This window comes from Amblyomma americanum, chromosome 8 (genome assembly GCF_052857255.1).
Source record: "Amblyomma americanum isolate KBUSLIRL-KWMA chromosome 8, ASM5285725v1, whole genome shotgun sequence".
Taxonomy (NCBI): domain Eukaryota; kingdom Metazoa; phylum Arthropoda; class Arachnida; order Ixodida; family Ixodidae; genus Amblyomma; species Amblyomma americanum.
The window spans coordinates 113,720,953-113,733,737 of record NC_135504.1 but is presented as its reverse complement, the minus strand read 5'-3'; the positions used below and the strand labels follow the sequence as shown (position 1 = coordinate 113,733,737).

General features: G+C 43.1%; 1 protein-coding gene across 1 annotated transcript; it reads left to right on the top strand.

The window, feature by feature from the left end:
- Positions 1-8,028: 8,028 nt before the first annotated feature.
- LOC144102047 (uncharacterized) lies at positions 8,029-11,126 on the top strand. Its single transcript, XM_077635313.1, has 3 exons — positions 8,029-9,175; positions 9,331-10,331; positions 10,513-11,126. Exons 1-3 carry the CDS (start codon positions 8,278-8,280, stop codon positions 10,744-10,746), a joined length of 2,133 nt encoding a protein of 710 aa, XP_077491439.1. The 5' UTR covers positions 8,029-8,277; the 3' UTR covers positions 10,747-11,126.
- The last annotated feature ends 1,659 nt before the right edge of the window (positions 11,127-12,785 follow it).

Sequence of the window (12,785 nt, the reverse complement as noted above, 5' to 3'; positions counted from 1 at the left end):
AAATCCTTGCCCTGCCAAGCAAATCAACACTGAAACGTTATGTATCCATTTAACGTACACTTTTTGGCTTCAATGAGAAAATCCTGAAGAAACTGAAATCTAAGACAGCGGAGCTCGACATCAGCAAGAGGCATGGAGGATTGCTCATTGATGAGCTCAAACTTTCTGAGAATTTGTCCGTGAGGAGCACTGGTGCAATTGAAGGCTTCGTAGACTTGGGGTCGTTTACCACACAAAAGAACAAGAGCACACCATCTGATCATGGCATGGTAGTCCTTTTTGTACCATTTCAAGGAAAATGGAGTCAAGTCATTGGCTGCTTCGCGACGAACGGCAACATGAAAGCAGACATCCTCGCCAAAGTCATAATAGAAGCCACAATACTGGCAGAAAAAAGTGGACTCTGTCGATTTTATTACAACTGACGGTGCAAGCTGGAACCGGAAAATGTGGAGGATGATGGGAATACGTGCAACGGCCACTTCAGTTAACTGCAAGGTCCAGCACCCCTCTGACCCAACGCGAAACTTGTTCATTTCAGATTTCCCGCATCTTATTAAATGCCTTCGAAACTGCCTGTTGAAGAATGGTTTCAACACCCCAGCTGGCCATGTAAGTTGCCCCCTATGTGTACTATGTACTTTCTATTCTCAAATTGCAGCACATTACACCTAGTTTCTTAGTGTTGAACTCTTAATTTTACTGTGCAGCACAGTATGTTTTATTCAACTCTTTCGAATATGTCATGCATAAGGGACTATAGGACTAAATTTGTCTAAAGGGCAGCTGCTTTTCTGCTGTTGGTCTATCATCTTAGGGTTTACGTGGAACATAGGACTTGATTTAGTTGGAGAACATTTAACTGGACGGCATCTGACTTAGCTGAATGATTTCCATCCTTGCTACAACCAGCATGCACTGCTCTAAATGACCTGTTTTGTCTTGGAATTATTCTGCAGGCCACCATGCGGCCGGTAAGGGAAGCCCACAAAATTGATGCTAATAATGTGACACTCAAGCCATGCCTGGAATCACCTGTACCCAACTAAAGTTGGGTACAGGTTTATGATGACGTCAAGGACCAGCCAGGACCCGCTCGAGAATTTCTTTGGAATTGTGAGGCAGGCTTCGGGCAACAATGACCACCCAACTCCAACACAGTTCCTGATCACTGTAAATTGCCTTTCTTTTTACGGTCTAGTTAGGTCAGTCAGTGAAGGAAACTGCGAGGAAGGTACACTGGCCTCCTTACTGGAAGCTGATTCTCTTGAAGCATCAGGCGACAGAAATGAGTGCAGCCAAAGTGTAGCTAGCACTACAGCCACAGAGGCCACAAACGCAGTGCCGCAGCATGGCACGGACCTGAAGCTTTCAAACGACCACAACCAGCACGTGGCCAGAAGCGACTCAAGGCTTACTTACCACATTGCGGGCTATGTTGCGCGGAAGTGTGCTGTCAATGCATGTACAAAATGCCAAGAATGTATCAAGCTGCTCACTATGACTCCACCAGGCGAAAGTTTCCAACTTGCCCGACTGACGAACTACTGTGACTGAGGAGGTCTCCTCCATCCCTCCAGTCATTTGTACGAGTTTGTGAAGAAGCTGGAGGATCTCTTCACCGAATGTTTCAGTCAGAGCGAGCTACATTCTGATAGCATAATGGATATGCTGGCAGTTGTTCAGAACAGACTTTCGCTCGAAGTCGGTTGCAGTGCACATGCTCCTTCCCTCACAGCAAAAATAATTAGTTTTTATGTTGTCACACGTCTGCATTTCTATGTGAAAGGCATTAACAGCGACAAGGCAGGAAAGCGGCAGAGGGCTAAACAGCTCAAGTTGAGCCGTTGCACATAAGATGCTGCGTGACTCATTGGCTGGGTGTTGAACTTTACTTATTTGAAATAAAAGCTTTGTGTAAGCAACAAACAGCCTTATCGTTATTTTATTTACTCTTATATTGCTGTAGACAAGCATGGCACGATTGTTACTGCATGGTGGGTAACATTCTACTGTCACACGTGAAACAACCAACCTAGGTGAAAAAAGAAAATATTTAAGCCATATATGCAATTTCATTTTGGCAAAGCAATTGCAGAAACCTCATAGCGTGCCTGCTTTTTTTTTAGCTTGGCTAGGAGGTATGGGCGCACTGTTTTCTAATTCACGCGGGGATTACCAGACAATCTTCATAAAAATCATTTTGGGTTAGTGCAACACCATATGAAACGGTATATTTGGTCCCCGACACTGTAATTCAAGATTTTTTACTATATATATCTTTTAACGGTTGCTTGATAATTTGGAACATTTTAAGCCCTTTCTGCATAGGCAAAATCCGTTGTCAACGACTTATTTGGTTAAAATGCCTCGCGGTTAGGATAAGTAGCAAGTTGCTGGAGTTGCCCTCGCCTTTTACTCAATGTAAATTGAGTAAAAGTAATTTTACTCGCATAAATTACTGTACACTGGTTTGGGCCACAACCACACAAACAAATATTCAAACACTGCTCCTTCTTCAAAAGAAAGCACTTCGTTGCATTGCAAATGTGTCCTATTTACATTCATCTGCACCATTGTTCACACGGTATAACATAATAAGCGTCGGACAAGTTCGATGAATTTCAGGATCGTCTTCAAATTCAAGAGCAAGCGACAAAAAAACTAGCCGAACGCATGGATCAGATAGAAAAGGCCGACGCTTCCAGTGAACTGCAACAGATAATGCAAGATGTAGATAACCTGGAGTGGCGTAGCCGTCGCAACAACATTGAATTTCACGGCATTCCTGAAACTGAAAACGAGAACTTGCTCGAAAAAATAAATGAATTAGCCCCTAGACTGGATATTCAGCCACTAACTAAGCAAGATATCACCGCACTACATCGGCTTCCTGCGAAACAAGGCAAAACACGGGGCATCATTGCTCGCTTCGTCAGTCATGAACATCGTGACGCCTGGCTGGCAAAGCGACAGACACTAAGGAATGAACCTGGTGAGATGTTTATGTGCGAAAACATGACAAGGCTTTCCCGTAGTCTTCTGACAAAAACGAAGGAGTGGGCGAAGAACGCAGGCTACGCTTTCGTATGGCACACGAACGGAAAAGTGCTAGTCCGGAAGAAGAGCGGAGATAATGCTGTGGTGATTCGCACGGTTCAGGATCTTGATGATCTGCAGTGATTATTCTTGGCAAGTTTGTTTTTCTTTGAAATTTTCTTCCACAATGAAAAACCTGCCCACACTTTCAGTTTTTCATCTTAATGCCAGGAGTTTACGCAACAAGTATGATGAAGTAATTTCTTTTTTGTCGGAACCTAATCATTCCTATGACATCATTTGTTTTACAGAGACTTGGTTCTCATGTGATGACGAGTGTTTTTCACTTTCCGGATATGATGTTGTATCTGCATGTCGCTGTAGGAGGCGTGGTGGTGGTATCGCTGTATACATCCGATCAAAGCTTAATTATAAGGTACTTCCGGAGTTCAAGATAATTGGCGATAATTATGAATGCATAGTTATACAGTGTCGTGGTATGATTTTCTCTGTCATGTACCGTCCTCCATCAGGCGTTCTCCGTGACTTTATGCAGTTTACTGAAAAGATACTTGAACTCAGTGTTCAGCTGAAGTCTGAAAGCGTTCTTGTGGGTGATTTCAACCTGAATGCTTCCCTTGACAATCAAGCCTACTTACAATTCAAAGAGTTATACGAGTCTTATGGTTGCTCCAACGTAATCACCACACCGACAAGAATTACACCAAGTTCCCAAAGTATTCTTGATCTGTGCGTTACAAGTTTCCCTCGTGAGAATGTAAAATCAGGCACCCTGGTCTGCAGTTTAAGCGATCATTTGCCAATATATTGTGTGTTACCCTGCAAACACACAGTCGCCCCCGAACACAAAGTATTAATTAGAGATTACTCCGAGTACAATGTTAACAAGTTTAGGGACATGCTGACAAATGTTGACTGGAACATAATTTTGGAGCTCTCGAACCCCGATGCCGCTTACGACGCTTTCCTTTCATGCTTTGTATCTGCTTATAACACATGTTTTCCCCTCAAGCCCCGAAAAAAGAACAAAAAAGTACGAAAGCCCTGGATTTCTCGTGAATTGTTTCAAAGAATCAAACAGAAAAACCGACTTTTCCAAACATTCTTGCAAACAAAAGATGAAAGTGACTTTCATGCATTCAAGAAAGTACGAAATCTGCTAAATTCAGACTTAAAAAAAGCAAAGCTCAAATACTACACACATAAATTTACACAGGTGAACGGTAATACACGACTGGTATGGCAAACCATGAGAGAGTTAATCTATAAGAATGCAGAAACAAAAAAAGTGAAATTTCGGAATGCCGATCTGTCTGAAGCAGAGGTTTCAAACTTGTTTAATGAGCATTTTCTCGCTGCTGGTGCTCCTTTAGCCGACGCAACAAATGTCCCTTCTTCTACACCTTGGGAAAATTATGTCACTGCAAGTAATCCGAATACAATATTTTTGTCCCCCACTGATTTCAGCGAGGTGCAAGATATAATTATGTCTCTAAAAGACGGTTGTGCATCTGGCACTGATGAGATCAGACCAAAACCACTGAAGGCTGTGAGTCAAATAGTTAGTACTCCTATTGCACACATCTGCAATCTTATAATGGAAAAGGGAGTTTTCCCAGCCAAAATGAAACTTGCTCGTGTGACGGCTATACACAAGGGAGGCTCTTTCGATGACGTGAACAATTACAGGCCGATCTCTGTGCTTTCTGTATTTTCGAAAATAGCTGAGCATATTATAAACAAAAGGCTTGTTGGATTTCTAACCTCGCAAAATATTATCGTAAGGCAACAGTTCGGCTTCCAGAAAAACAAATCTCCAGAAACAGCACTACTTGGAATAAAAGATGAAATTCTGCACAATATCGAAAACAAGGCATTAACTCTGGGTATATTCCTCGATTTTAGAAAAGCGTTCGACAGTGTCCAACATGATATACTTATAAAAAAGCTTCAGCATTACGGTGTCAGGGGTATAGCTGGTACTCTCCTCATGAGTTATTTAACTTCACGTGAGCAGTATACTGTCATCAATGGTGAATGTTCAGAGACAAACACTCTGTTGTATGGTGTACCACAAGGGTCCATCCTAGGGCCAGTCTTATTTCTCATCTATATTAATGATATTGTAAATATACCGGGTGCCTCGAATTTGGTTTTATATGCGGACGACACCAATGTGTTCTTTTCGGGTAGGGATTTAGATGCGCTGTTCAGAAAGGCGAACAATTGGATGTTGGGCTTAACCTCATGGCTGGGAAGTAACCGGCTCGCATTAAACATAAACAAAACAAAGTATGTACTCTTTCGTTCCAAAGGTACAGAAATGTATACAATTCCGTGTTTAAAATTTAATGGCCTGGACATACAACAGTCTTCTACTACCAGATTTCTAGGTGTGACATTCCACGAAAATCTCTTATGGAATGCTCACATCCACACACTTAGAACTGATCTCTCTCGTGCCTTAGGCATCTTAAACAGACTGAGGTGTTACCTGCCAGCTTCTATCAAACGACTAGTGTACTACTCCCTTATACATTCACGTTTTAGCTATTGTTCTCTTGTGTGGCAAACCACAACGAAAACAAATTTAGATTCCTTACTATCAATACAAAAAAGAGCAATACGCGCTATCAGTAACTTAGAGCTGTCCTCTAGTTGCGCGCCCTACTATAGATCGCATAGAATACTCCAAATGCCTCAGTTCTACAAATACAGACTAAGCCTGGAAGTTTACCGCCAATACCGGTTGGATAAATCTACCTTTGAAACAAAATACCAAGAAAAAAGAAGTGTGTACGATTTAAGAAAAAGCATCATAGTCAAGCCCCGAGCTCGAACAAACTATGGACATCAAAGATTAAGCTGTCAGATAGCAGATTTACTAAACAACTATCCCGTCATTCACGACCTATTAACTGAAAATCTTTCATTAAGCAGGTTTAAGAAAACACTCAAGGGATTATTCTTAACGGAAGACTAGTGTGTTATGTTTTCATGTTTTTCTTCTTGTTTTCAATTTTATGTTCCATGTGCTTCAAGTTCGATAGTTTACATGTATTTTATGTTTGGAAGTGTTTTGTTAACATGTATTGCTAGCAGAAGTTGCTGCACTTATTCTTGTACTCTGTTTCCTGTACATATTCTTGCACTGTAAAAAAAAATATATATATAATAAGGGGGTTGGGGGATACAGTTTCATCTAAGACATTTCTCTGCATGTACACTCTGTTGAAACTCTGCATGAGTGTCAAACCGCTGCTTGCCACAGGGTGGCGTGACCTCGTCAGGCACTTTTCCGCCTTTTGTCACGTCCCCCAAGACAATAGTCTTGTATTATTGTCTTGAATAAAAAATGATTGATTGATTGATTGATTAAGATGCTGCGTGACTCATTGGCTGGGTGTTGAACTTTACTTATTTGAAATAAAAGCTTTGTGTAAGCAACAAACAGCCTTATCGTTATTTTATTTACTCTTATATTGCTGTAGACAAGCATGGCACGATTGTTACTGCATGGTGGGTAACATTCTACTGTCACACGTGAAACAACCAACCTAGGTGAAAAAAGAAAATATTTAAGCCATATATGCAATTTCATTTTGGCAAAGCAATTGCAGAAACCTCATAGCGTGCCTGCTTTTTTTTTAGCTTGGCTAGGAGGTATGGGCGCACTGTTTTCTAATTCACGCGGGGATTACCAGACAATCTTCATAAAAATCATTTTGGGTTAGTGCAACACCATATGAAACGGTATATTTGGTCCCCGACACTGTAATTCAAGATTTTTTACTATATATATCTTTTAACGGTTGCTTGATAATTTGGAACATTTTAAGCCCTTTCTGCATAGGCAAAATCCGTTGTCAACGACTTATTTGGTTAAAATGCCTCGCGGTTAGGATAAGTAGCAAGTTGCTGGAGTTGCCCTCGCCTTTTACTCAATGTAAATTGAGTAAAAGTAATTTTACTCGCATAAATTACTGTACACTGGTTTGGGCCACAACCACACAAACAAATATTCAAACACTGCTCCTTCTTCAAAAGAAAGCACTTCGTTGCATTGCAAATGTGTCCTATTTACATTCATCTGCACCATTGTTCACACGGTATAACATAATAAGCGTCGGAAAAATTTACGATTTCCGTCTACTGTACTCATACTTATTTTCCGATGAAAAGTTTAAGAGCCTCATAAAATTCCTTTCGCATTTGCAGAAACAGAAAAGTGATTGTCGCACCCGTGGATCTGGGACATGGCTGATACCACGCAGACGTACAAATTATATGCTACAGTCGCTCACGCACAAGTTGCCGTGCTTGCTTAACAAATTACTGTCTGCAAATTTTGACTTAAGCGCATGTAATAGAAAACAGACACGTGAAATTTTTTTCTCATCCCAGTTTTTGTGCAGCTAATCGTATTCAATGTATTTTCATTGCCTTTATGTTTTTCGTACTGTATACTTTCTTGTGCTGTGTTTTAATGTGTTTCGAATGTGTTCCGATGAGTCAATTTCTGTGAAAGTGTAACTGAACATGTGTTCAGAATTTTGTGTTGGCTATATGCTGCTGCCTTGTACGGGCATCAGGCACCCTCAAGCTGCCAATGGCAGCTTTTTTGCCTGATGACCCCCAACGAGTCGTTGGAAATAAAGTTTTGAATTTGAATTTGAAAATGTACTATGGTGGGAAATATCATGTGGCCTAAAAAAAAAACACGCCGATTGCTAAAGAAATGTAAAGACTCTCAAGTGTTTTAAAATTAAAGCCAATAAGTCTGTCGACGGCGTCGAAATGAAATAAACAGAACCGCCAGGAAATGAAAGCTCCAGGCAAAGTTTACATTGAAGTTGCCTGTGGCGCCACCTCTCGGATGCGACACGGACTGCGTCAGAGGAGCGGGGGAGTAAGCCCACTGCCCCCTTCTAGTACACTGTAGTCCGGGTACAGTTACAGTGTACTAGAATAGGGGCAGTGTGTTCAGGCGGCGGAGCGCGCCACGCACCGTCGTGAAGCCGGCAGCGTAGACAGGTCCCGGATGTATGTGGTGGCGCTGCAGTCGCACCGGCTGTACGGACGCGTTCTCCGTGTGTTGCGGCGGGTTGCAGCGTGCTTCTTGAGCTCCACCTTGCTTGTGAAGAAACGGGGTGTTTCGGCCGCACGGGCAGTGCTAGCAGTGTGATGTTTTGCTGCGGTGTTCGCGAGTGAGAGCCAATGCCTAATCGCCGACGGCAACATCATTGCTTTGCGCCGGGGTGCGACACCGGCTACAAGTGGGCCCAAGGCGAGCAGCCTTCCCTCTTCGCCGTGCCGAAAGATGAAGGAAAAAGAAAGGTTTGGGAACGAAACCTGCATCGAAAAGATAAGGTCCTTGATGAAAGTTGCTCGGTCTGCGAGCGTCATTTCGATCCTTCTTGTATCCTACGGGATTACGTCCACATTATAGAGGGGAAAGAGGTACGCATTCCGCGAGGAAAGCCAGAGTTGCTGCCGGATGCCGTACCTACGCTCCTACCAAACACGCCGGGCTATTTATCGAAGAAGACGCCGACGCCTCGGGCGCCAAGAAAGCGGAAGAGCCCTACGGTGTGTTCTGCTGATCCCAAGAGGCCTTGTACTGAACAAAACAGTCACAATGACGCTGTAAAGGAACTCGCTTCACTTGACACGCCATATTTGCAAGGCGACGCACTTGAACCGCAGCTGTTTGAGGCAACCTCTGTGTTAGGCCTTCGCTCTCTCGATGTGCCTTCGGTGTACTGGAGTTCACACAACGTGCCGGGCCATAATGGATTTGTATACTGCAAGCTCATAATGTGCAAGTCCGAAGAAGTTGTCTGTGAAAGGGCGGTTATATTTACAGAGCACGACGGGCCTGAAGTCAAGTACACGGCGCATCTCTACGGCAGCATCGTCGAAAAGGGAACCATTCTGAGTCGTGAACAAGCAGCGGACGTTCTTTTTAGAACTGATTCGCATCGTGTCTGCCTTGGTGCCTTGCCAACGAGCCAGATGCCCAAGTCCAACTTAACAGAAGGCCTAGAGCAGCAGGTCACCATCCGTAATGGGGCATACTACAGCAAAAAATGCGCAGGAAAGGAACAATCTGAAGGTATGATTGTTTGTGTTCTGTGCGTAAAGAATATAAATGCACGCAAGCACATGATAATTTACAAAGTCATTTACTATGGTGTGTGCCATACTTTTTATAAAGTCAGACTAATTTCAATTCCCGGAATAAAGTTTTGTTTCACTTGCTCTTTGCAGGACAAGCATGCATCTCCTGCCGGTACACCAGAAAGGCACTTCAGTCACGAAAATCAAGGCTGAAGGGATTGATAAGAAAGCGCACCCGGACCACTGCTGCTAGACTCCGAGCAGCAGCACAAAAAAATAGGAGACTGTTTTCTCGCTGTGCGCGGTTAAAAGACCGGTTGAAGCAAATGCAGGAGGAGAACTCCCTAAAGCCTGAAGAAGTTTTACAGGAACAGATTGCATCCCTGCCTTTGAAACAGCAAGATTGTGTCCGACAGTGCTTTTCAGCTGCCAAGAAGAAAAGTGCGAAGGGTAATGTGTACTCAAAAGATTGGATCTTAGAATGTATCCTTATGAAGATGAAGAGTGCCAAACTCTACGAGCATTTGCGTAAGCACAATATTCTCTCACTTCCGAGCAAGAGCACACTGAAGCGTTACTTGAAGCTGTACAAGAGTGGCTTTGGCTTCAGCACTAAAATACTGAGACAACTGAAGCAGAAAACAAGACACATGAGCACATTTAGCAGGCGTGGAGGGCTCTTGGTCGATGAACTCAAACTGTCGGAGCACCTGAACGTGACGTCGTCCGGGCATATTGAGGGATTTGTCGACATGGGCTCTTTTACCGAAGGAGGAGAGAGCGTTCCCTGCGACCACGGGATGGTGGTAATGTTCATCCCCTTTACTGGGAAGTGGACGCAAATAATTGGTTGCTTTGCCACTCGAGGAAATGCGAAAGCGGAACTCCTTGCTAAAATAATAATAGAAGCAACAGTACTTGCTGAAGCCAGTGGACTTCTTGTTGATTTTATTACATCTGATGGAGCCTCATGGAACCGTCGCATGTGGAAGATCTTAGGAATTGGTGTGGAGTCAGGAAAGGTGACTTGCAAGTCTGAGCACCCTGTAGATCCTGCTCGTCACCTGCATTTTCTGTCTGACTTTCCCCACTTACTCAAGTGTGTCAGGAATACATTGCTCAGCCACCCACTGAACACTCCGAATGGGATGGTAAGTATTTTGTCTTCATAAGAAGTGTCACTTAAATTCGGTTTGTTCCTGACTATTGCCTTATTAATTGCTATTCGATTTCATGTCGATGGCTTATAATAACCTGCAGATTAATGTTGTTGAGTTGCACTGAGCGAGTGAGTATACATTAAACTCTTACTACTTACAACTATAATTTCAGGTTTCCATCCAACCTTTGAGGCAAGCGTTCAGAATTGACAGCGGGAACATCACTCTCAAGGCGATGCCCGGCCTCACGCTGGTACATCTGCAGCCGAATGGCTTTGAGAAAATGCGAGTGACCCTTGCATTTCAGCTGTTTGGGGACCGTGTTTTGAATGGTCTGAATTTCTACAAAGACACGTTGGAATCGTCGTGGGGGAAGATTGATGCAACGTTATCATTTTTCACGTAAGCAGAAATAACTATTAACGTTTCAGGACAAGTGAGCAGCGAGTACAAGTGAATTTTTTAAAGATGCACTTTACCATTGTGACATTCTGTCTTTGCTTCTTCTTTAATGTGGTCTGTTCATGTTCTCGTCCTTACTTTTCTTCACCGCAATGTTTCTGTCTAAAATAGGAAAACCTTTCAACTTCATGCATAATTATATTCTGTGCTCGTTGCAAAACATTCTTATGCTTGTCGAACCACAGCCCATTACTGAGGATCCCATGTGTTTGTGAATGTCGTTGATTGATTGATGGGGTTATGCACCACGAAGTGGCACAGTGGGCTTTGAGGAGCGCCGTAATCGAAAATTGTGGAATAATTTAGTCCACCTGAGATTCCTAACTGCACACAATATAAGCACATAGATGTTTGCAATGTGCCCCCATAAGAATATAACCGCCGCTGGATACCACTTCATGTTGAGCAACAGAAAACCGTAGCCAATGAACCACTGTGGTGGGTGAGCGCTGTTCAGAATTACCGCCTTCAGGAACGTGCATATCAACTGTGTTCCTAGTTTCCCTTACAAGCGTTGCAGATAAATGATAACTTTAGCCTATTTATGAACTTCGCACTGTTTCAGGGCTATCAACAAGCTGATGAAGATCATGACTTCTCGGTTCCCAGCCAAAGCCCTTCGTCCAGGATCCGAAAATGTGAAGACTCTGAAGGAATTCCTCGAGTTTTTGTCTCGCTGGGAATCACATGCAAAAGGAGTTGGCGGCTTCTTGAGCCAGTCGACGGCAGATGGGCTCCGTGTGACACTGTGCAGCACTTTGGCCTTGTTAGAGTATTTGGGGGGAGAGGGTTTTAAATACCTATTAACATCTCGACTAAGTCAAGATAAGTTGGAGAACTTCTTTGGTATTGTGAGGCAGTCGTGTGGATCCAACGACCACCCAACGCCATCTCAATTCTTGATTGTCGTCAACTGCCTGTCTTTCTATAACTTGGCAAAAGCAATGCAAACAGGCAACACTGAGGCCAATGAAGATTTGGTCTCGCTACTTCACTCACCTGATAAATCTGATATGGAAGGGAACGTTGCATCTCTTGATGAGTTAGTTGAAGCTGGAAATCTGACGGTGGTAGAACAAAGGCTAAACAGTACTCCAGCTGAGCACCGAGCTTACGTGGAGGAAAAGAGCGATGACCGCCTCGTTCATTACATGGCAGGGTATGTTGAGCGGAAATTTCTTACTCGCAACAAATGTGAGCACTGCCGCTCTCTTCTTTTGCAGAACTCAAATGTCAGCAGCAGAGTCTCAAAATTCACAGAAATTTGTGATAGGGGAGGCTTGCTGTATCCCTCCAAGTTGCTTTTTGAAGCAGTAAAGAAACTTGAGGGGATATTTACAATCTTCTTCAGCCAAGAGGAGCTCTGCAGCGACAGCATAGTCGATGTCATGATTCTAGTGAAAGCCAAGTTTGGCTATGCCATAAGGTGCAAATTGCATGCTGATGATTTCACATCAGCAGTTGTGCGCTTTTATGTCTTAACAAGGCTGCACTTTTACGTTAAAGGTCTTAATCAGTCAAGAGAAGCACGACGAAAAAGGAAATTGCACTTGAAAGTTAGCCGTTGTTCTTAGCAGGCTTGTGCAACACATATGCTGACGCTCCTTTGCGTTTTTTTATCTAAATACACGGCTTTTTTTTGTGCATTCCAAAGCCAATTTTGTAAATATAATTCAAAAATGAATTAAGGAATTCATTTAAGCACATTAATTCCGCTGTAGGTCTCCGTTGTTTGGATTGGAATGTACTCGCTCTTTTTCTGTGTTTAATCCCTTTTACTTGGCCTCTTTCCTACCTGTTTTATTCCTTTCATTCAAATGTGTGATGTTGGTGTGTCTCAGACTCGTACATGAGCCTGACGTTGGGGAGCTCTTCATGACGTAAATAAAAGTCACGAATAAACTGTGCAAATCCAGTCATTGCGGGTAATTCGCGAAACCGGAGGATAGAACGAGGGACAAATGTTTACCATGTTTACCGCGA